Genomic DNA, 24,486 nt, shown 5'->3' on the forward strand with positions numbered 1-24,486 from the left:
TTTGCCCCCCTGTGATGTGGTACCTGTTACACGGCTGCTACCTTCGGGGGGGGGGGGGGGGGGAAAGCAAACAATGCTCCACAGTCTGGGCAGGTTGCCCGCGGCTGGCAGAGTTTCCCTGGCAAGGCACCTGCAGGAGCCCGCCCGCCGCCTACTCTTCCGCACCCCCCCCCATGCCCGCTCACCGAGTACTGGGGGTGCCCTGCCAGTCTCCGTGTCTATTGCAAGCAGAGAAACAAAAAAAAACCAAAAACAAACAAACGGAGAGGCGTGGATCTACGTTCCGTGGAAAAGCAACGCCGACGCCGTCTCGAAGAACAGAGGAGCATTGAGAACCCAGCCCGCACGCCCGCATGCCCAGACACAACCCCCCCCCCCCCCCCCAAACTTGCAGACGAAATGCAGGGGCGCGGGCTGGGAGGCGAGCAAAAGGAAATATTGTGCCAGGTGAGAGCGATTCACCGGCTTGGCACCGGTCCCGACTGGGGCTCGTGAGCTGGCGAGGAGCCCTTCCTCAGGCGAGGAGCCTTTCCTCAGGCGAGGAGCCTTTCCTCAGGCGAGGAGCCCTTCCTCAGGTGAGGAGCCTTTCCTCAGGCAAGGAGCCCTTCCTCAGGCAAGGAGCCTTTCCTCAGGCCAGGAGCCCTTCCTCAGGCCAGGAGCCCTTCCTCAGGCCAGGAGCCTTTCCTCAGGCGAGGAGCCTTTCCTCAGGCCAGGAGCCCTTCCTCAGGCCAGGAGCCTTTCTTCAGGCGAGGAGCCCTTCCTCAGGCGAGGAGCCCTTCCTCAGGCCAGGAGCCTTTCCTCAGGCGAGGAGCCCTTCCTCAGGCGAGGAGCCCTTCCTCAGACCAGGAGCCTTTCCTCAGGCCAGGAGCCCTTCCTCAGGCGAGGAGCCCTTCCTCAGACCAGGAGCCCTTCCTCAGGCGAGGAGACGGCTGCGCACACGTAGGGCCTGCGTCGCAGGCTTTACCTTGCGGTGCTGGCGAGCAGGAGAGGGAGCGGTAGGAAGCTGACAGGGAGATGGCCCTGAATATTTCCCTTTCGGGATCCCAAGCAGGTGTTGCCCCGCTCTCCTCTGCGGCGTGAGATTTCAGGGGGGGGGGGGTCCGCGCGTAAAGTTCTATCCCCGTTTTTAGTGCCTCTGGCCTGTTCCGCCAGCGCGGCATTGAACAGTGGCAGACCGCGCTAGCGAAAACAGGCCAGAAGTTGAAGGCGAGGATAAACCTACGCGGACATCCCCGGGGGGCCCGGCCCGGTCTGTCAGCGGTGTCCTGGAGCCATCCGAGAGCCCTCCGCCGGCTGCTGGCGCTCGCCTCTGACACGGTCTTGGCAGTGGCGCTCGGGAGGTGTTCCCCGTGCCACAACCCCTGTGTCTCTCACTCGCTTTGGATTGTTCGTTTGACTCCCGGTTATCAACCGGTCAGGAGGGGCCTTTGACCTCCCATGGGGGGGGGGGGGGTTGCTTAAGCGAGAAAGGGAAGCTCCATTTCCCCTTTCTTAAAAAACATTTTCTCTTGTGCCACTGCCTGAGGAGCTCCTAAGCGTGAGACATCCGAGGAGCGCACCACAGACCCAACTGTTACGCCCATCGGTCGCAGACGGCTGCGACCGCTGCTGCTCACCGCTTCCCCCGACTCCCGCGGGGGTAGGACCGGCGGCCCCCGCCGGCTGCCGACGGCCCGCCTACCGCTCCCAGGCCTCCCGGGGCGGCACGGACGCCGCCAACCGCCATCTTGCCATCAGAATCACTTAGGCGCTCGGGGGCCAGTCTTAAGCGCGTCGTGGCGGGAACCTCGGGGGCGTCCCCTCCCTATGACGTCATCCCTCCAGGACATTTTAAACTGGCTGGCCCTGCCTACCGACGACTTGGCAAAGAGATCCCTCCATGCTAAATCCGCCTCGCTCTCAGAGGACGCTGCGTTCCAGTTCCTGCTTCCCGGCGTAAGACGTCTCGGGTACCCCGCTCCTCGTCTTCGGCTATGCGCTCCTCGGAGGGCCTGACGCGTTCCCCGCGGCTTTCCTGGAACCTTCGCTACTATTTCCGTGAGTTACCCCCCGCTCTGCGGGCCACTTCCTGTTCTACCGAGGACCTCTCTGGCATGCCCCGCTCCATGGACCATTACAATCTCTACTGAGGACTCCCTCGGACGTATCCCGCTCTGCGAGCCTTTACCAACTCTACTGAGGACCTCGTTGGTATTCTCCGCTCTGCGGACGGCTATCATCTCTACTGAGGACCCTCTCCAGTGTACCCCACTCTGAGGACCATTACCATCTCTACTAAGGACCACATCGGCATACTCCGCTCTGCGGACCACTACCATCTCTACTGAGGACCCTCTCCAGTGTACTCTGCTCTGAGGACCATTACCATCTCTACTAAGGACCTCATCTGCGTTCCCCGCTCTGCGGACCACTACCATCTCTACTGAGGACCCTCTCCAGTGTACTCTGCTCTGAGGACCATTACCATCTCTACTAAGGACCTCATCTGCGTTCCCCGCTCTGCGGACCACTACCCATCTCCACTGAGGACCCTCTCCGGTGTACTCTGCTCTGAGGACCATTACCATCTCTACTAAGGACCTCATCTGCGTTCCCCGCTCTGCGGACCACTACCCATCTCCACTGAGGACCCTCTCCGGTGTACTCTGCTCTGAGGACCATTACCATCTCTACTAAGGACCTCATCTGCGTTCCCCGCTCTGCGGACCACTACCATCTCTACTGAGGACCCTCTCCAGTGTACTCTGCTCTGAGGACCATTACCATCTCTACTAAGGACCTCATCTGCGTTCCCCGCTCTGCGGACCACTACCCATCTCCACTGAGGACCCTCTCCGGTGTACTCTGCTCTGAGGACCATTACCATCTCTACTAAGGACCTCAATCGCGTTCCCCGCTCTGCGGACCACTACCCATCTCCACTGAGGACCCTCTCCGGTGTACTCTGCTCTGAGGACCATTACCATCTCTCCTAAGGACCTCATCTGCGTTCCCCGCTCTGCGGACCACTACCCATCTCCACTGAGGACCCTCTCCGGTGTACTCTGCTCTGAGGACCATTACCATCTCTACTAAGGACCTCATCTGCGTACCCCTGTCTGCAGATCACTACCATCTCTACTGAAGACTTCGTTGGTATTCCCCGCTCTGCAGACCTCACAGCTAGCAAGAGGCACCAGAGGGCCTGTGCAATCACGCGTGCTGCCTTCCTGGCTACCTCATGAGTCCTGGAGCATGGAGAATTAAAACAGGGCAGCGTGCAGGGGCAACGGACAGCCGGGCCCCACTTAGCATGGTGCACTCGGTACACAGCGCCACCTCGCGTTCCCCGCCCTCCGTCTTATCCTCAGGCCGAATGAGGCAGGGCACAGCGTGCGAGATGCGCGCCGGCTGCGACTCGCTCCGGGGCCGACGCTGAGAAAACAGGAGGGCAATCTGGCGCTCCTCTCCACACTGGAGAGAGTTGCCCGTTGCCGCCATCAGCATGGAATTTGCCCCCGAGGGTGCTAACCTGCACGCCTCAAGGCTGCGCGCACATTTGTATTTTTGCTTTAAGCATAGAGTTTGTGTGCGTAGCAGAGTTTGCGGCAGTAGAGTTTGCAGCAGTAGAGTTTGCGTGCGCGACCGAGGGTTAAACTGCCGTGTGGAGCAGCAGCCGAGGAGCTCTGGCAGTTCCCATGAGGCGACCCAAAGTTAACCGACCGAGTCGGCTGCCCCCACCCTGAGGACTGCGCTCGTACGCGGACAGAGCAAGTGTGTGGGGGGGGGGGGGCCCTGTGTGCGTTTCTGCCTCCAACCCCCCCAGCGTTTCCTTTAAAGCTCGGAACGGGGATTGGTGGGGACGCTTTCGGTGTGCTTCTTTTTGGCCACGCAAGACCTGCCCGTGGCCCGCGCCGTCTCGCTCCGTGGTGCGCCACACAGACCCTTCAGCTAACGCGTGACGGCCAAAACGCACGACTGCAGGGCCTTCGGGGTCACGCATCCCTTTCCTGCAACTCGCCTACCGGCGGCGGCTCCAGCGCGGCGCTCCCTCCTTACCCGGGCAGCAGGGGCTCTGGCACGGCGGGCCTCGCACTGGCAGGATTTTGGTGGTCTACGTGGGCACCTAGTTTGTCTGATAGAAAATCCGGCCCCTGCGTGTCGGCAAAAAAAAAAAAAAGTTAGGGCGCCAGTAAAAATCCAGCAGATTGCCCGTAACAGAAAGGTTTTCACGAGCCGGTAAACTCCGATCTCGGGGTCTGACCTTCACTGACACCAGGGTCAATCAGCCCTGGAGTCCACCAAAGAGCCCCCACGGGGACAGGTGCTGGAGTCCTGTCTGCCCCTCTGCCTTTTCCCCCTTCTCTGCTGTACAAACCTCCAGTGCATTTTTTGTACACGGCAGCAGGGTCTGACGTTTTCTCCTTGCCCGTGCTAGGCTGAACGCCCCCCAGACAGTGTGTGCCGGCAGGGGAAGGGAGTTTGAAGGAAGCACTGGGATCCAGGGAATCAGTCCTGCAGCAGCTGGGAAGCGTTGAACCAGGGAGAGGGCAGGAAAGCGGAGTTCAGAGAAAGGAAGCGCGGCCCCTAAGGAATTAGGGATTGTGTTCTCTCTTTCCTGTTTTGTTTTGGTTTTTTTTTGCTGAGCTATAATTAAATCCTGGGCCAGAGAGCAGGCCTGCAAGGGTTAATGCTGGCTGGCCCTGGCTGGGAAGGGCCTTTTGCCTGGTTTCAGGCAGTAAAAATATTTTCTTTAACATCAGGAGGTGTAATAAATCCTCTGACTCTCACCCACACACACACACTCTCAGATACAGACACACAAATATACACACACTCAGATACAGACGCCATCACATACACACACCCAAATATACACACACATTCTCAGATACAGACACCCTCACACACACACACCCAGATACAGACATCACGAACACACACCCAAATATGCACACACATTCTCAGATACAGACACACAAATATACACACACTCAGATACAGACACCCTCACACACACACACTCAGATACAGACACCATCACGTACACACCCAAATATACACACACACACTCTCAGATACAGACACACAAATATACACACACTCACTCAGATACAGACACCATCATGTACACACCCAAATATGCACACACACACTCTCAGATACAGACACACAAATATACACACACTCAGATACAGACATCAAACACATACACACTCTCAAATACAGACACCATCAGGTACACACAATCAGATACAGACACCAACACGTACACACCCAAATATGCACACACATTCTCAGATACAGACGCACAAATATACACACACTCAGATACAGACATCAAACACACACACACTCTCAGATACAGACACCATCACGTACACACCCAAATATACAGACACTCAGATACAGACACCCTCACACACACACACACCCAAATATACACACACATTCTCAGATACAGACACACAAATATACACACACTCAGATACAGACATCAAACACAAACACACACTCTGATACAGACACCCTCACACACACACACCCAAATATACAGACACTCAGATACAGACACCCTCACACACACACACAAATATACACACACATTCTCAGATACAGACACACAAATATACACACACTCAGATACAGACATCACGTACACACACCCAAATATACACACACATTCTCAGATACAGACACACAAATATACACACACTCAGATACAGACATCACGTACACACACCCAAATATGCACACACACTCTCAGATACAGACACCCTCACACACACACTCAGATACAGACACCATTACGTACACACCCAAATATGCACACACATTCTCAGATACAGACACCCTCACACACACCCAAATATACACACACATTCTCAGATACAGACACCCTCACATACACACTCAAATATACACACACATTCTCAGATACAGACACCCTCATACACACACCCAAATATACATACACATAAACACATTCTAGATAAAGACACCCTCTCACACACCCCCAAATATACACACACACAAACACATTCTCAGATAAAGACACCCTCTCACTCACACCCAAATATACACACACATACACATTCTCAGATAAAGACACCCTCACACACACACACCCAAATATACACACACATTCTCAGATGCAGACACACTCATACACACACAAACGCACACTCAGATACAGACACACAAACATTCTCAGATACAGACACCCTCATACAGACACCCAAATATACATACACATAAACACCTTCTCAGATAAAGACACCCTCTCACACACCCCCAAATATACACACACATTCTCAGATATAGACACCCTCACACACACACTCAGATACAGACACCCTCATACACACACACACACAAACACAAACCCAGATACAGACACCCTCATACACACATAGAAACATAGAAATGACGGCAGAAGAAGACCAAATGGCCCATCCAGTCTGCCCAGCAAGTTTTGCACTTTTTTTTCTCTCACATACTTATCTGTTACTCTTGGCCCTTAGTAACCTTTTGGTTCTATTTTCCTTCCACCCCCACCATTAATGTAGAGAGCAGTGTTGGAACTGCATCTAAGTGAAATATCTAGCTTAATTAGTTAGGGGTAGTAACCGCCGCAATAAGCAAGCTACACCCATGCTTATTTGTTTACCCAGACTATGAAATTCAGCCCTTGTTGGTTGTTGTCTGCATATAAATCCACTTTTCCTCATTCCTCCAGGCGTTGAAGTATGCACACACATTCTCAGATACAGACACCCTCACACACACACCCAAATATACATACACACTTAGTTACAGACACCATCACGTGCACACCCAAATATATACACAGTTAGATACAGACACACATACACACATTCTCAAATTCAGACACCCAAACACACACCCAAATATACATACACAATCAGATTCAGACACCCTCACACACATATGCAAACATGCACACACACACAGACATACTCACTCAGATACAGGCACCCTCACATATACACCTATACTCACACACACACACACACACTCAGATACAGACATCCTCACATATACACCTATACTCACACACACACACACACACACACTCAGATACAGACATCCTCACACACAAGACACACTCGCTGCACACCCAGATTGCCGACATGCCTGCCCTTCTCCCTCCCACTCTGGCACTGATTTGATGAGTCAGCCCATGTCTTCCTGGGAGGGTCCAGAGCAGGTCCGCCCCGCTGGCTGCGCTGTCCCTGCAACCCTTGCCGCCCGACGCCCTCAGTCTGGGGCTGTACGTGGTGCCAGCGGGTCCTTCGGAGCAACGCTGCCCCTCCTGGCTCCCCCCAGGGCACTCTGGCTTTCCTTCTCTCCACACCCCACCCTTCTGATTATGGATTTAGTGGGCTGCCTGTTGATTCTGGGTAAGGACGGCTGTGAGCCCTCACTATTACTCTCACAATTAATTTCACTATTCTTGCATGTAGTTGGGGGTTGGTTTTTTTCTCTCTTTCTCCTACCTCTTGTTTTAAGCACTTTCTGTATTGCCCGGACAAGGCACCTACAATTGCTCTGTCCAGGAATCCAGCGGGGAAAACTTTGCCCGGGAGAGCGATCTGCCTGTCTGCCTGCCCCCCCCCCCCCCTTCTGCATCAGTCTCTCTCTCTCTGCGCCCCCCCAGCCCAGATAGTCTGGCTCGCCTCATGAGCTTGGAGAGTGGGGAGGGCGGGGGAGGGGAGGGGGGGTGACATCTCTTAGTCCGAGGGGGGTGGGGCGTTTCCTGCTCCATTTACTATTGGGGGGAAATATCTCCTGAGGAGGCCCAGAAGGAGAATGAAAATCTCCCTCTCCTCCGATGCCCAACCTGTCCTTCTAGCTCTCCTGTTTTTGTGGGGGGGGGGGGGGGAGGGGGTGTGCGTGCGTCTCCTGCTGTGTGGACATGGACGGGGGAAGCCCGGGCTGTTTAACCCTGTTTATCTGAGGAGGCACATCCCAGGGTCTGATTCGGGAGGGGGGTGGCCGGAAAGATTTAAGCAGAGGGGAGAGTGAGATGGGAGGGTAACCCCAGAGGGGGAGGGGGGGAGGGGGAAGGAGAGAGGAGGTCTTGTTTGTTTGGGAGTCAGGGGTTCAAGTCCCACCTGGGCTCTGGGGGGGGGGGAGGGGCCGTGGGGGGCGATTGGGACGGAAGGGCAGGAGGGTCTCCCAGCTCCAAGCATGTGTGTGTGTGTTGGGTGGGGGTGGCAGGGGCTGGGTCAAAACTGTTTGACCCCCTCAGACATCACCCCCCCCCCAGCCCTAAGCCTCCTCTCCGCACCATCCCCCATGAACCGGAGCCGGTCTAGGGGTCCTGGCCCGGGTCAACCCTGGGTTTTCAAATCTCCTCCCCAATCGGGTGCAGGGAATTGCGGTTCTGATCCCCCCCTCCCCCCCCCCCCCAGCACAGGCAAGAACTGCACCTCCTCCCTGAAAACCAGGACTGAGTCAGCCGAGCTGGGGCCGTCCCCCGGACCCATTCGTTTCACTGCCAGGGCTTTGCCTTCTGCAGCTTCGGTTCCGGAAACGAGTACGAGTGGAGGGGGAGGGGCACCCCCCACGCTGGGGTTTCCAGAATTCTTAGTAAATTCTGTAACATCGCCCCCCCCCCCACAGGATTCCCCCTTCACGAATGAAGACTCCACCCCCCCCCCCCCAGGAAAGCCCGGGGTCTTGGTGGCTACAAGCAGGGCTAACCTCGCCCCCGACCGGGGGGGGGGCGGGGCGGCGCTGGACCCAGATCCCTCTCTCTCTCTCCTGCGGGTCATTATTTCAGGACGGTGGCGGGGGGGGGGAGGGAAGAGGGGAAACAGATGCCCATGGGTGCTTCTCGGGTCCAGGGCCCGGCAGGAAGAAACCCGCGCGGGGCCCGGGGTGGCCTTGAACAGGGAGGGAGGGAGGCGGCGCTGGGCGCAGGAGGCTCCCTCCGGGCAGCCTCCACTTTCAGCTTTATTGAACCCAGCGGGATGTTTGTTGTTGTTGTTGTTGTGGTTTTTTTGTTTTGTTTTTTTTTTCTACCTTGCACCGCTCAGGGTTTCTCCCCTGGGGGGCCGGGGAGAAGAGGGTGGCACGGGATGGGGGTAGTCCCGAAGCCTTCCCTAACCCAGGACGTCAGAGCCAAGGACCCCCGCCCCCCCCCCCCCCAACTGTTGCCCGCGCTGGGCCACTGAATGCCGTGCGCCGGCTCCTTTTGCGCGCGCTCCGTGTGCTTGCTCAAGGCCTTCGCGTTTTGAGCAAACTTCCCTTTCGGCTTTTGAGTTGGGTTGGTGGAGCGGGTAACTCTACTGATTGCTCTGCATTTCCTTTTCATGTTCCTGGAAATTGACTCTTATAATTCACCAGGAAACGCCCACGCAAGGGGCCACCGGACAAAGTCCTGGCTGGGCGTGGAAATACCCGCGTGCACGTTTCTAGCGAAGGATGAATCTAAAGGAAGGAGGGTGGAATGGGGAGACGGAAGGGGAGGGAGGGATCAGAGGGAAGAGGAGAATCAACTGATCCAAGGACGGACTTGGACCCCCTTCCCCAAACAGGTGCACACCACGGCTTACAAGCCACGAAGACACACGTGCGCACACTCTACTGGCCACAAAGCGCACACACACCCCTCCTTCATGCCACAAACAGAGCCACTCGCCCACCTTCATGTCACGAAGACACGTGCGCACACTCTACTGGCCACAAAGCGCACGCACACCCCTCCTTCATGCCACAAACAGAGCCACTCGCCCACCTTCATGCCACGAAGACACGTGCACGCACTCTACTGGCCACAAAGTGCACGCACACCCCTCCTTCATGCCACAAACAGAGCCACTCGCCCATCTTCATGCCACGAAGACACATGTGCACACTCTAATGGCCACAAAGCGCACGCACACCCCTCCTTCATGCCACAAACACAGCCACTCGCCCATCTTCATGCCACGGAGACACGTGCACCCACTCTACTGGCCACAAAGCGCATGCACACCCCTCCTTCATGCCACAAACAGAGCCACTCGCCCACCTTCATGCCATGAAGACATGTGCACACTCTCTACTGGCCACAAAGCGCATGCACACCCCTCCTTCATGCTACAAACAGCCACTCGCCCACCTTCATGCCATGAAGACACGTGCACACATTATACTGGCCACAAAGCGCACGCAAACTCCTCCATGCCACAAACAGAGCCACTCACCCACCTTCATGCCATGAAGACATGTGCACACTCTCTACTGGCCACAAAGCGCATGCACACCCCTCCTTCATGCCACAAACAGAGCCACTTGCCCACCTTCATGCCACGAAGACACGTGCACACACTCTACTGGCCACAAAGCGCACGCAAACTCCTCCATGCCACAAACAGAGCCACTCACCCACCTTCATGCCATGAAGACACGTGCACACATACTGGCCACAAAGTGCATGCACACCCCTCCTTCATGCCACAAACAGAGCCACTCGCCCACCTTCATGCCATGAAGACATGTGCACACTCTCTACTGGGCACAAAGCGCATGCACACCCCTCCTTCATGCCACAAACAGAGCCACTCGCCCACCTTCATGCCATGAAGACACGTGCACACATTATACTGGCCACAAAGCGCATGCACACCCCTCCTTCATGCCACAAACAGAGCCACTCGCCCACCTTCATGCCATGAAGACACGTGCACACACTCTATTGGCCACAAAGTGCATGCACACCCCTCCTTCATGCCACAAACAGAGCCACTCGCCCACCTTCATGCCATGAAGACACGTGCACACATTATACTGACCACAAAGCGCATGCACACCCCTCCTTCATGCCACAAACAGAGCCACTCGCCCACCTTCATGCCACGAAGACACGTGCACACACTCTACTGGCCACAAAGCGCATGCACACCCCTCCTTCATGCCACAAACACATGTACACTTCCTCCCCCCCTGCATGCTGCAGACTCAGCCCCCTCGCCCTCCTCAAACACATACCTTCCTCTCTGCACCACAAACGTACTTGCACATCACGAGCCCTTCTGGCGCTTGCACCGAGACACGTCACAAACCCGCTTCCCCTTTTACTCTCTCTGGCCTTCCTCCCTTCACCTTTGCAATCCTCTTTTCCCTTTCACCCTCCTTCCTCCTCGCCTTTCTCTTCCTTGTACATCCGTACTGACTCCCTTCCTTCCAAATAAATCTCTCGATCGGATGTGGTGGGAAAGCCAAAACCAGTGACAGAATAAGAATTCAAGCACGCCTGGGGCAGACACAAAGGGGCCTTAGCGGCAGGGGAAGGGAGGGAGAAGACCACGGACGGAGTGAGACCGGTGACAGAGGGGCAGACGGGGTGGGCCGTGTGCTCCGCATCCCTTCCGCGTTTCTGTGGCTTCAGTCCCTGGACTAGGTCTCCGTGCCAGCCGATGACCCTTAAGGGTGGAGCGTGCATTTGAAGGCAATTGGCAACAACTCTAGAGCTTCCCGCAGTGTAGATTGTGCTCTGTACGTAATTAGCTGATGTGGGTGGAGCAGACTGGCATGGATAGAAGGGAAGACAGCCTCGTCTCTGGGACCAGGATGCAGGGTTTTTCGGCCTGGAGGGGGAGCGCTTTGGGGGCGCCGCACCAGTGCAACGGTGATCGTGCCTTGTGCTGCGGAGCATGGCAGCCCCCGGTCTGATCCCGCAACGTCCCTGGGAGTGGAGTGGTAGAGAGAGCCGTGCCGTCCTCGGTATAACCCCCGGGTGGTACACGCTCTGTGCCCCAGCAGATAAATAGAATTATTTTTAAAGAGGGCATCTTATGCTTTCGTTTGCCCTGACTAAGCTTCCAAGAAGTGATTCATTTCTGCTGCTGGCTGCTATTCACAGAGATAAAATACAAGTTTTCTATTTATAGCTGCACACTGTGTGTGTGCGCGCCCGTATAACATTTCAGTTCTAAAAGTGAATGCATGCGTGTATTCGGAAACAGTGAGGCTGCAGAGTGCCCCTATCTGTTATTATGGAGATGTCAACACAGCAGTGCCAGGGATCATCCTCCAAAGCTGTTGAGCAGGGTGGGACACACACACACACACACACACACCCAGCACTACAGTGGTGCCAAGGGTCACTCTCCCAGCCGCTGAGCAACACGGCAGGATACACCCACACAGCAACCAGTGCCAGGGGGTCATACTCCCAGCCGCTGAGCATGAAGGGGCGCACACACACCAGTGCACTAGTACAGGGGGTCATTCTCCCAGTCGCTGAGCATGGAGGGACACACACATGCACACATCAGTGCACTAGTACAGGGGGTCATTCTCCCAGTCGCTGAGCATGGAGGGACACACACATGCACACATCAGTGCACTAGTACAGGGGGTCATTCTCCCAGTCGCTGAGCATGGAGGGGCACACACATGCACACACCAGTGCACTAGTACCAGGGGGTCATTCTCCCAGTCGCTGAGCATGGAGGGACACACACATGCACACACCAGTGCACTAGTACAGGGGGTCATTCTCCCAGTCGCTGAGCATGGAGGGACACACACATGCACACATCAGTGCACTAGTACAGGGGGTCATTCTCCCAGTCGCTGAGCATGGAGGGGCACACACATGCACACACCAGTGCACTAGTATCAGGGGGTCATTCTCCGAGTCGCTGAGCATGGAGGGACACACACATGCACACACCAGTGCACTAGTACAGGGGGTCATTCTCCCAGTCGCTGAGCATGGAGGGGCACACACATGCACTAGTACCAGAGGGTCATTCTCCCAGCTGCTGAGCATGGAGGGGCACACACACCAGTGCACTAGTACCAGGGGGCCATTCTCCCAGCTGCTGAGCATGAAGGGGCACACACACCAGTGCACTAGTACCAGGGGGTCATTCTCCCAGCCACTGAGCATGGAGGGGCACACACATGCACACACCAGTGCACTAGCACCAGGGGGTCATTCTCCCAGCCGCTGAGCATGGAGGGGCACACACACCAGTGCACTAGTACCAGGGGGCCATTCTCCCAGCCGCTGAGCATGAAGGGGCACACACACCAGTGCACTAGTACCAGGGGGCCATTCTCTCAGCTGCTGAGCATGAAGGGGCACACACACCAGTGCACTAGTACCAGGGGGCCATTCTCTCAGCTGCTGAGCATGAAGGGGCATACACACCAGTGCACTAGTACCAGGGGGTCATTCTCCCAGTCGCTGAGCATGAGGAGACACATTCCCGGCCCACGTGCACATCCACGGCTACTGCGGAAATGACAGCGGAATCCAAAGATAGGGATGCGGGGGGGGGGGGGGGGGGTGTCCATCTGTGGCCGAAGCCCTTGAATGCCAAACACAGCCTGAGCTTCGCCGACCACTGCCACTGTGCAGCGATGGCCTACAGAAAGATTACATGGCACGTCAGCCACCAAGCTGGGCTCGCTGGGGTGGGTGTCGGGGAGCGAGAGCGTGCACGCATGGGATCAGCGCCACCTGGCGACTGTTGTCACCAAATGTGGGGGGGGGGGGGGGGGTTGCCGCGAGGCAGAATATTCTGGCAAGATCTGCGACATCTGGGACCCTTGACCCCAGTGCTGATTGTTAATTTTTAAGTGCCTCAGAGCAAAGCATTCTGGGAATCGTAGTCCTTCTCTTGCCGGGGATTAGAACTCTCCGTAGTTCGGAATCAGTGTGTACGGACAAAGGAGACCTGCCCTTGACCTCCTCTGCGCCCCACCTGCTCTCACAGCCCCTGGCTTTCCGCCTTTCCTCTCCTCCTTGCTTTTCTTTACTGCCCTCCACCCTTGACATCCTCCCCACCTCTGAAACGCTGGCGAGGATGTGAGAGAAAAGCAGAGAGGGGAATTCAGATGATGAGCAGCATCCCACCCCCCCCTCCCCCTTATCGGAATGATCTTTCTCTCAGCGGGGGGGGGGGGGGAGTCATGTCCCCCCCCCTCCTTTCTGCCCACCAGAAAGCATTAATACCTTTCAGAGCAGAGCCTGGGCTCACAGCTGCTCTAATGAAAGGGCAGCCTTTTACGGGTAAAGCCCCTGGATGGGGCAGAGGCGGGGGAGGGTGGGGGGGTGTGTGCCCTGGGGATCCCAGCTGTTTCAGTGCGGTGGGGGAAGGGGGTGAAGAGATGAAAGGGGTATGAGGAGGAGGGCAGGACCGTGAGAACCACCGCTTCCCTGGGAACCCCAAGGAGGAGGTCGGGCGAGGGGGGGGGGGCCACACCTCCCGAACGCGCTCCCTCCCAAGCAGGCTGGGGGGGGGGGGGGGGGCGGGGATATGAAGGAATCTATTGTTCCTGGAGCAAAGTCCCTCCTGCTAAAACACACAGAACATAAAACAGTGTAAATATAATAAATCCTCACCCCCCAAGCTCTCCTCTTACATATGAATGGTGCCCTCTGTGCTCCCTGCTCTGATAAAAATCTCAGCCTGGATAATAAGGCGGGTGAGCACGGCCTTGTGCTTACAACAGCCTTTCACCTCCCTCAGGTTGGCACGGCTGAAACACATAATAAAATCAAGTGACGAGAAACCTCCCGGGGGGGGGGGGGGGGGGGTGCCCGGATGGCTCGCTCCCTCTATCTCACCGTGATTTCTCTTTTACGATTCCGACTCATGTCCCACGAGCTTGAAAGGCCCAAAAGGGCAAGAAGAGGTGAGGGAAATGCACAGGGTAAAGGCACAGTCCGTACAAGGCCGTCGGCAAGACCCCCCCCCCCCCCCTTCACCCGGACCGCCGCGTCCGGTTCTGGAGGCCGTAACCTCCGAAAGGGCGGAGACGGGCTGGAGGCGGCGCAACGAACGGCAACCGAAACGGTGCAGCACCTGCACCGAAAACCCTATGATATTTAAGGGCCTAAATATATATTTACCCTAGAGATCAGAGATGGGGGGAGGGGGTGGGGGGTGCAATACGATAGAGACGCTCAAATATCAGAGCGGTGGATGCACTGCACAGGGAAGATAATGGAGAGCAAAATGGAGACTTCAAGACCTGGGATAACCACAGGGGGGTCCCTGGCAGTGCAACTGCGTGAACTCCCCCGCGCTGGGCTACAGCTTTAGCAGGGATCTATGGTAGGAGCGGCAATATTTTTTTTCCCTCTCTTGCACTGCTCTGGTCTTATTCCTCAGTCTTCTTTCTTTTGGTATACTATGTTTTGCAGGAAAAAGACTTATGAGACTGTATGTGATTTGGTGTCCCTAATACCTCCCTCTTCTTTGGTGTCTTATTCATACCGAACCCACAGGCTATATGTGTCGGGGGAGAGATGAGGGGGGGGGGGGGGGAGCGGCTTTCAGATTCCCTTTTTCTCCGCACACCACAGATGCACACGTTCTGGAAAGTGGGCTGGAACTTCTTGTTTCTTACTCTTTCACTTTTTAAATAAAACGTGTTCCCCTTTTATTATGAGAATTCCTTCTGTTTAGGAAAAACCCTATTCTAATTCTGCTCTTCAGCTGTCTGTGCTGTATTCATGCTTTACGTGTATCAGTGTGATGCCTGCACGGGGCTCTGATGAAGATCTGCTCTTCAGCCGTCTGTGCTGTATTCATGCTTTATGTGTATCAGTGTGACGCCTGCATGGGGCTCTGATGAAGATCTGCTCTTCAGCTCTCTGTGCTGTATTCATGCTTTACGTGTATCGGTGTGACGCCTGCATGGGGTTCTGATGAAGATCTGCTCTTCAGCTGTCAGTGCTGTGTTCATGCTTTACGTGTATCAGTGTGATGCCTGCATGGGGCTCTGATAAAGATCTGCTGTCAGTGCTGTGTTCATGCTTTACGTGTATCAGTGTGAAGCCTGCACGGGGCTCTGATGAAGATCTGCTCTTCAGCTGTCCGTGCTGTATTCATGCTTTACGTGTATCAGTGTGATGCCTGCACGGGGCTCTGATGAAGATCTGCTCTTTAGCTGTCTGTGCTGTATTCATGCTTTACGTGTATCAGTGTGAAGCCTGCACGGGGCTCTGATGAAAATCTGCTCTTCAGCTGTCCGTGCTGTATTCATGCTTTACGTGTATCAGTGTGATGCCTGCACGGGGCTCTGATGAAGATCTGCTCTTCAGCCGTCTGTGCTGTATTCATTCTTTACGTGTATCAGTGTGATGCCTGCATGGGGCTCTGATGAAGATCTGCTCTTCAGCTGTCTGTGCTGTATTCATGCTTTACATGTATCAGTGTGACGCCTGCATGGGGCTCTGATAAAGATCTGCTGTCTGTGCTGTATTCATGCTTGCTCTGATGAAGACCTGCTCTTCCGTTATTCGTGCTGTCTTCATGCTTTATCGCGCCTATGTGACGCTCGCGTGTGGAGTGGGGTTCTGATCCGCGCAGTGGCGCCCACCCTCGTGCAGGGTTAGTGGTGTTTTCTCGGAAGCACCAGTTGTGTTATCTACAGAAGTGGGCAGGGCCAGCTGGCACTCTCTGCTCAGGGCGGGTCCGGTTCCTGATGACAATCGGGCTGATGAGCCGATAGCAGCAGCCGCTGCCAGTTTATCATGAGATGCGGGGTCCTGCGTCTCAGCGCACCAAACGCCCCCCCCCCCCCCCCCGTCCGGGGTATCCCCTGACCCTGCGGCCGGGTCCCACCCCTCCCGAAGCCGATACTCCCGGCTCCCCCCTGCCACCCTCTCTCCTGATTGCCCCTCCGTGGTTCTCCACGCGCCCTCCCACTCTTTAAGGGGATCTTTGCTTTCTCTGATCCAGGGAATAATCGCTGGGGGGGGGGGGGGGGGGGGGGATACTGACACAACTTCCTGCGATGCTTTTCTTCTGGCGTTTTTCTCTTTCACTACAAAGTTTGGTTTTCTTGCATTGAGTTTTGTTTTGTTTTTTTTATCCTTTGGGATGGGGGGAGTGTCCCATGGGATCACAAACTCTCCACTTGCGCCTGCGTCCAAGTTTTTCCCTTTTATACACTCCCCCCCTCCCCCCAGTAATAAATTCTCAGTGCCCCCTTTCATTCCCTTTTGCTCGTGGGACAGATTCCTGGCTTTTCGGAGGCCACGCCGCCGGGCAGAGGTACAAAAGGAGAGCAGGACAAAAGGACCACTTGTTTGCGGCTGGACGGGGCTGGAGGAGTCCCAGGAGCTGGAGGGAAGGGGGGAGGGAGCGGCTCTTTCCTGTCCACAAGGCCCACTCCCCCCCCCCCCCCGACCACCCCTGCACCAGCAGAGCCGGAGGATGGAGGCAGCAACGCCCGGGGGGGGGGGGGGGGGGGGGTCCGTGGACCGTTTCCAGGTATCGGCCGGGCTGGGGAGGAACAGGAAGCAGACAGACAGACAGATCAGACGGGGACGTGTTTGGGGGGGGGGGGGGGGGGGAGAGTAAGTCATGTCTGAGTTCTGCCAGGCTCGGCCCATGGCCGTCCCGATGCACGGAAGTGACGGACGCTCTGTCGAATGCCCCCCCCCCCCCAGAGCTAGCGCGCTCGGTCTGAATTTTAAAAAGCGGGTGCCCTTCATAACGGACAGCTCAGCCCTCACCGACCGCCCCTTACAGGAGGGCGTGGCACGTGGGCCACGGGGGATGGGCCTAGCGTGGCCCACGTGCCAGGAAGGCTGTGGGACATAGGGTCAGCTGGTGAGGGAGGTGGTGGCAGGGGCAGGGTGGTGGCATCCAGTTGGGGCTGGGGGACTAGAGTGGAACATAAGAACATAAGAAACTGCCATGCTGGGTCAGACCAAGGGTCCATCAAGCCCAGCATCCTGTTTCCAACAGTGGCCAATCCAGGCCACAAGAACCTGGCAATTACCCAAACACTAAGAAGATCCCATGCTACTGATGCAATTAATAGCAGTGGCTATTCCCTAAGTAAACTTGATTAATAGCCGTTAATGGACTTCTCCTCCAAGAACTTATCCAAACCTTTTTTAAACACAGCTACACTAACTGCACTAACCACATCCTCTGGCAACAAATTCCAGAGTTTAATTGTGCGTTGAGTAAAAAAGAACTTTCTCCGATTAGTCTTAAATGTGCTACTTGCTAACTTCATGGAGTGCCCCCTAGTCTTTCTATTATCTGAAAGAGTAAATAACCGATTCACATCTACCCGTTCTAGACCTCTCATGATCTTAAACACCTCTATCATATCCCCCCTCAGCCGTCTCTTCTCCAAGCTGAAAAGTATTGCTTACCTTTGTTACTTTCTCACAATTTAAGTATTAAATTATAAAGACAGTTAATAGTAAATGGTAACCACACCCTTTCCCATTTAGAGTATATCATCGAACTATGTAATCGTATAATAATGGCACCCTTTGGATAATTGAGAAACCACATATTTCTGCCTAACTGTAAACCGTTGTGATGGTGCTCTACTATACGACGGTATAGAAAAGTTTTTAAATAAATACATTTTCTCATAGGGGAGCTGTTCCATTCCCTTTATCATTTTGGTTGCCCTTCTCTCCCAGGATGATGCGTCCCCAGCATCTTGGCTAGAGGTTTGGGGGGGGGGAGGGTCCCTTTGATGAAAACCAGCGAGACCCCTGGCTCCCAGTTCTCTAGCTCTTGGGAGGGGAGGGGGCCGATACTGGTTGAACCCGTGCTTAGAGTGGGGATTTGGTTTGAGGACTCTGAGGTTATTCTCTCTTCGGCTGGGTCGCTGGATGTGATGATTTGCAGGTCACTTTTCAGTTTTGATGGCATTGTTGATGGTGTTGATCCTTGCTTCGGAAACAAGACGGGGGGGGGGGGGGGGGGAGTAGGAAAGAAATGTATTAAATCTATCTATATAAATAAAAATGTAAATGTCCGTTTGTTCAAAATCTTAAATCTCCGAAAGCTCTTCACCGATTGCTTTGAAAGTTTGACACAACGTTGCATTCGAATACGCGCGTGTTTTTATATACCTATATTATATAGATGTCACACCTGTGACAGGTAAAAACAGGCTTTTTGGGAAAAACAGCGCCATCTGTTGGACGTAACAGCAACACACGCTATCTACAATATAAATGGGCTCTGACCGACGGCCCGCAAATGCGCAATAGAGAGCAGCTCTACCGCGCATGTGCGAACCATAGAGCTGTGCGCTACGTGCTGGGTGTCACGGAGGTGAGGAGGGAAGGGCAGACAAGTCGCTGTTCCGGGAAATGGCTCAGCCCGTTCCTCCGCCGCTGGGGAAGGCGGGGAGGGAGTTGGGACGGCCGGAGCAGAGAAAATGCAGTAAAAAGCGGCTGTGAAGAGATCACAAGCAGCTGCAGCCTGCAGCAGCCAAAGCGCAAAGAGCTGGACAGAGAAGAGCTCGCCCTCCTCCCCCGCGCCCCGAGTCCCGCAGATAAGGAGAAGCCAAGTAAATATCCCGCAACTGCAGGGGGGAGGGGGAAGGCAGTGCTGTCAAGCTGCCCATGGGCATCGCTCCACCCCCACTCCCAGCAAAGCTAGAGTCGGCAAACCAGACAATCTCTATACCTGCACAGATAATGGAACAACAAAAAAATATTGTATACCCAACAAGCATTGTGAAATTAAACGTATTACAAACGTGCGCTCTTTTCTTTCTTTTCCATTTAACCAGACTGAACCACTGCAACGCATGGCCGGGTACAGCTAGTAACTAAATAAATAAATAAATAAATAGGTCAGAAAGCAGAGGTGGCAGCCGAGCCAGTTCCTGGAGGAAGATCTTGGGTCTGTCCCGGAGTCCGAGTCAAAGCCCCCTTCCCCCGCTGCCACGGCTCCTCGCCGCGTCCCCCTCCGGCGGCGCCGCGTCAGGCAGAGACGGGGGCCGCTGGGCAGACAGAGAGCTCCCTCGTGGACTTCCTGGCTAAAGCCAGGGGCTGGGGGGGGGGGGGGAGAGGGAAATGGATAATGCCCGGCTCATGAGATCTTTCTGTCTGTATTTTTTATATTCTGCAGGAATCTGCTTCTCAGGGGGCGAACCACAGGACATGAACAACCAGCAGAAGAGCGGCAACATGACATCCGGTAATGTGGACAGACCCCCCCCCCCCCCCCCCCCGGCCACCTATGGCCCTCCTCTATCTTTCAGCGTGACCTAAACCTCCTGCGGGTCATTTTCAGAAAGGGACAGACACGCGTTGCTCCTTATTGAATTACGCGGAGGCAGACGACGGTGCCCTTGGCGAACAACGGACGCAATCGGGCACGGGCTGAAAGTTTGGCCCTAGCAGCGGTAATCAGGCAGAAATTACAAACGAATTTAGCACAGGGGGGAAGATTAACAATATGAAACATAATTTGTGGTCTGCAAGGGCGACAAGGCGGCTTGCGCCAGGAGCTCTACCGACGACGAGTCCCCGCGTGACTTGCAGGCGCGTCCTTGGCTCTCGGTCCCTGCTGGATCCCTTCAAAAAACAAAAGGCAAAAAAACCCCGCCGTAGATCCCACACACGCTCCCCACTCGCAAACCGTGACATCCTCCCGAGATTTTCATCAGCTCAGGGGCTGCTTTTAGAGTCACAGCCATGGGGCCATGGGGCCATCGCGCCTCGGAAGGAAGGGCCAGAGAGACATCTTAGAATCCGTGGGCGCGCGAAACGCAAAACTGCCCGGTGCCGCCATGCCCACGACACTCGGCTCCACGCTGGTTCAGTGACAGCGTTGCCCTGCATGGAGCCGGGGGGGGGAGGGGGAGAGCAAGTGGTGGATGGCAATTGCCGTCCCGCACAAGACCGCGCCTCGACACGGGGGGCTTTGGCCTTTCGTCATGGTCTGGGCCCCTACGAGGCTGTTGATGATGCCGGTCCCCCCGTCCCTTGCCAGGTTCTAGGTGTCCCTCGCTCGCTCCGTTTGACAGCGGGGCAAGGTTTGGGAGCTGGCGCGCCACCGTCGTTCAGCTGGATTTTCCTCCACTGCCTCTTCGCCGACCAAATCAGTCCCCCCGACCTGTTAAATAAATCAGGAAAACGTTGCGTCCACGTGCACCCTCACAAGGTTAAGCCTGAGCAGGACCTCGGCCCCAACCTCACTGCCAGTGTCCAGGTGGAGTTTTATTTCTTTAACTTCCAAAATTCTCACCATGTCGTTCTCCCCCCCCCCCCCAAACCACGCGGTACCAAGAGCACGGAGATCTGAAACCCCCTGTGAAAGGAGCCAGTCATTCTGTGAAGGTCTCATCTAGAAACGTAGAAACATAGAAATGATGGCAGAAGAAGACCAAACGGCCCAGCAAGCTTCACACTCCTTTTTTTTCCTCTCATACTTATGTTTCTCTTGGCTCTTAGTAACCTTTTGGTTCTATTTCTCTTCCACCCCCACCATTAATGTAGAGAGCAGTGTTGGAGCTGCATCCAAGTGAAATATCTAGCCTAATTAGTTAGGGGTAGTAACCGCCGCAATAAGCAAGCTACACCCATGCTTATTTGTTTACCCAGACTATGTAATTCAGTCCTTGTTGGTTGTTGTCTGTATATAGATCCACTTTTCTTCATTCCCCATCTATGTCTCCGCAGGTCTCGACGAGACCTTTCAGTGTGACGATAAGGAACCGTGTCCTCCAGATTCACAATGTCACCATGTCGGGAAGAGGTATTACTGCAGCTGCAGCCCAGGATTCAATACTTTCTCCGGGAATGTTAACTTCACTGACATAAGAGAGGTTTGCGAGGGTAAGAGGAGGTCTCCTGTTCTCTCTCTCTCTTGCAGCCCGAAGCAGTAACCCCGTGCGTTAGAACAGTGCGCCAAAACTCGCTGCATGGTTTTGTTTTGTTATAAAGCACAGGTCATATTTTCATTAGCTCCCGCTGCAGTAAGCTAACGCCGTGCCAACGTATCGGGAGCTGTAAAAGTGCGCACGCAGAATTAAAACGGGACCGGCTACTGGCCTGCTATACGTTTTAATTTCTCGTTAAGTAACGGCGCACGGAATGAACACCAGCCCCTAAGTACTGACCTTACGCCACCTCAGAAAAAGGGGGCAAAGCTGCCGCTCCTCTCTACTGCATCGTGCCCTCGTTTGCATTGGATTTCCATACAACAGGGCTTAGCTGACCACATGTTTTGTGCACCTAAAACTCCTTCCCGCCTCGGCAGCACAGCTTTACCTGCACAAAATGTGCGTTTAAGCGAGGGTAAAACCATGGGGGTCGGCCTGGTCAGAGGTGAGGAAGGATCAGAGGATTCGGGGGGCGGCCCCATGCTGGAGGAGTGGGGGGGAACCGGGAGAAATGCTCCAGTCGCGAAGAACTGAGAGCGTCAGGGGAAGAACTTAGCATCGGTGCCTCCGTTAGGCAAACGAGGGAGCTGCCTAACGCCACGATTTCAGGGGGAGGCAAAATCCTGCCACTGACAGACCTGGCGGGGGTGCTGTACCGGAGCCAGTACTGTCAAAGAAAGGGAGCACCGTGCTGTACGACCAAATATTCACCTAGGGCGCCAAACATGCTAGCACCAGCCCCGAGCGGCACTAGTGAGGATCCCGCTGACCACTCCAGGGTAATACAAGGCAGGGCACATGCTTACAACCCATGTCGGAGCACAGAGAGGTTAGAAGTGGCTTTGCTGTGAGTGGATGGACAGAAGGAGTGGACTCAGGAGGCTGCAGGGTCACAACTTTGAACTCGATCCACTCCACTTCACTTCGCCTCCAGTCAGGTGTGAACGATTCCTCTCTCCAGCATTAGGTTCTGGGCTCTCACGGATTAGGCACCGAGAGTCAGAGTTTATGGGACGGTGCAAGAGCAGCCGATAGCATATCTGGGAATTTTCTGAGCTGTGGTCACCCTGAGATCACTGTTGAGTGGCTGGGGGGGGGGGGGGAGTTGAAATACATGCATGTCAATTTTCACGTTCCCACCAGCCCCCCAACACATTAATCCACACTCTAGGTCTCTTGCTCACCGCCACTTCCCCCCCTTCCAGGGATGACCCCCAGAATTCCTTCCCCTCCTCTGACACCTGCACGCTCTCTGCTTCCACCTCTTTCTAAGTCACAGCTCTCCGACTTGTGCTCCCTCACCTGAGTCCCCAAGCCCAGGAACGCCTGCTGCGGACGGAGCCGAGCGCGTCGCAGCTCCTCTCCAGTTTCCCTGCAGTACATGTGCTCCAGACTCACCCCTCTTCCTCCTGTCCCCTGCAGGCTTACTGCGGAAGGGGGAAGAGCCTGATACTGCAGCAGGAAGCGATTGCTCTGCTCCCTCCTCCAGCCCCTCTCCTCCTGCTCCCCTGCTGCTTCCATGAAACAGGATCTGGGAGCTTTCCCCGTGTCCGTGGCCTGGGTAGCGCTGCCCGTGCATGGCTGGTGGGCGAGAGCCGTCGCTCATGGACAAGATGAGCCGGCCGCTGAACGTGGCACATCTGCTGTTGTGACAAGAGACGCCCGTACAGCTTCCTCTGCCAGTGGTCCAGAGTTATGGAATGCGCTACCTAGCGAGTTAAGAGGAGAGAAAAACCTGACGAGAGGGAGCGAAAACATGATTTATGTCTCAAGGGTGCTAATATCATTCTGTAAATAAATAAATTGATCATATATATATATAGAGAGAGAGAGAGAGAGAGAGAGAGAGAGAGTGTTAACAGTTTTCTGTTTTGGATTAGTGCTTTAACGAGGAAAAACTGATGTCCCTTCAGTCCAGTTCACGGTATTTTATATGTACGAGTAGGTGTGTGCATTGTTTGCTGTGTGTACTGTTGATTTTTAGTTTCACGTGTACATCGCTTTGAGCGATTTTTCTATAGTGCGGAAGGCGATTTATAAATATCAAATAACAAATAAATAAATATAGTAAATGCGGCACATTTGGGAGGAACTGATGGCACTGTGTCCACCACGCAGCGCTCTCTCTGCGCCTGCTCGTTCTTGGCACATCACATGGCAGAAAGCACATCTCAAAAGCCGCGGTAATACTTGCAGCACATTTTCAATATTTTATGATCAGATTTCATCGTGAGGCTCAAACTCCGCCTTACGACACCAAAAGCTCCTCCGTGCGACTTCAGAGTGTTTTCTCTCTCGTGTTACAGATATTAACGAATGCCTGGTACCCCACCAGGTAGACTGTGGTCCTTACGCTGAGTGCAAGAATACAGATGGAAGTTACCACTGCATTTGTCTGCAAGGATACCAAACCAAATCCAAGGCAGAGCAATTCAAGAATAAGAACGAGACATCCTGTGAAGGTAAGATGTCTCCTGAGAAGCAACAGACCCGGCAGGACTAGTGGTCAGTCTATGTCCATAATTCCCATGCACAAGGGCTGGGATCACCTCCTACCTTAGGATCAAAGGGTCAGGGATGGTGTCTTGGCGTTTCACTGGCCGATGGATTAGGAAATGCTGTTTTGCCACATTTTGTGACTTGCTGTGAGGTGGTGGTGGTGGTGGTGGGGGGAATAAATCCAGAGCCAGACAGGTCGAGTCAGCCTTAGGACAGATAATACAGTTTGTCCCCCAAAATTCTCCACTCTTTCCTTGCCTAAAATGTCCTTTTCTCTCCAAAGCTTTCGGAGAGAAATTGACAAATCCATCTTTTCTACGCCAAACTGCAATACTATTAATTAACAATAATAACTTCTCCAAACCTGGAGAA

General features: G+C 54.7%; 1 protein-coding gene across 5 annotated transcripts in view; it reads left to right on the plus strand.

Moving 5' to 3' along the window:
• Positions 1–7,246: 7,246 nt before the first annotated feature.
• Positions 7,247–24,486, plus strand: part of LOC115080141 (CD97 antigen-like) — a 46,675-nt gene continuing 29,435 nt past the window's right edge. For 4 of the 5 annotated variants that reach the window (XM_029584205.1, XM_029584206.1, XM_029584207.1 and 1 more), the window contains exons 1-4: positions 7,248–7,403; positions 19,857–19,925; positions 21,413–21,568; positions 23,922–24,077. In XM_029584205.1, the coding sequence (XP_029440065.1) occupies positions 7,373–7,403; positions 19,857–19,925; positions 21,413–21,568; positions 23,922–24,077 (412 nt within the window). In that variant the 5' untranslated portion in view covers positions 7,248–7,372. Of the gene's footprint in view, positions 7,404–19,856; positions 19,926–21,412; positions 21,569–23,921; positions 24,078–24,486 lie in introns of all 5 variants that reach the window. The other variant, XM_029584204.1, reaches the window with a different exon arrangement.

This window comes from Rhinatrema bivittatum, chromosome 19 (assembly GCF_901001135.1).
Source record: "Rhinatrema bivittatum chromosome 19, aRhiBiv1.1, whole genome shotgun sequence".
Classification (NCBI taxonomy): Eukaryota; Metazoa; Chordata; class Amphibia; order Gymnophiona; family Rhinatrematidae; genus Rhinatrema; species Rhinatrema bivittatum.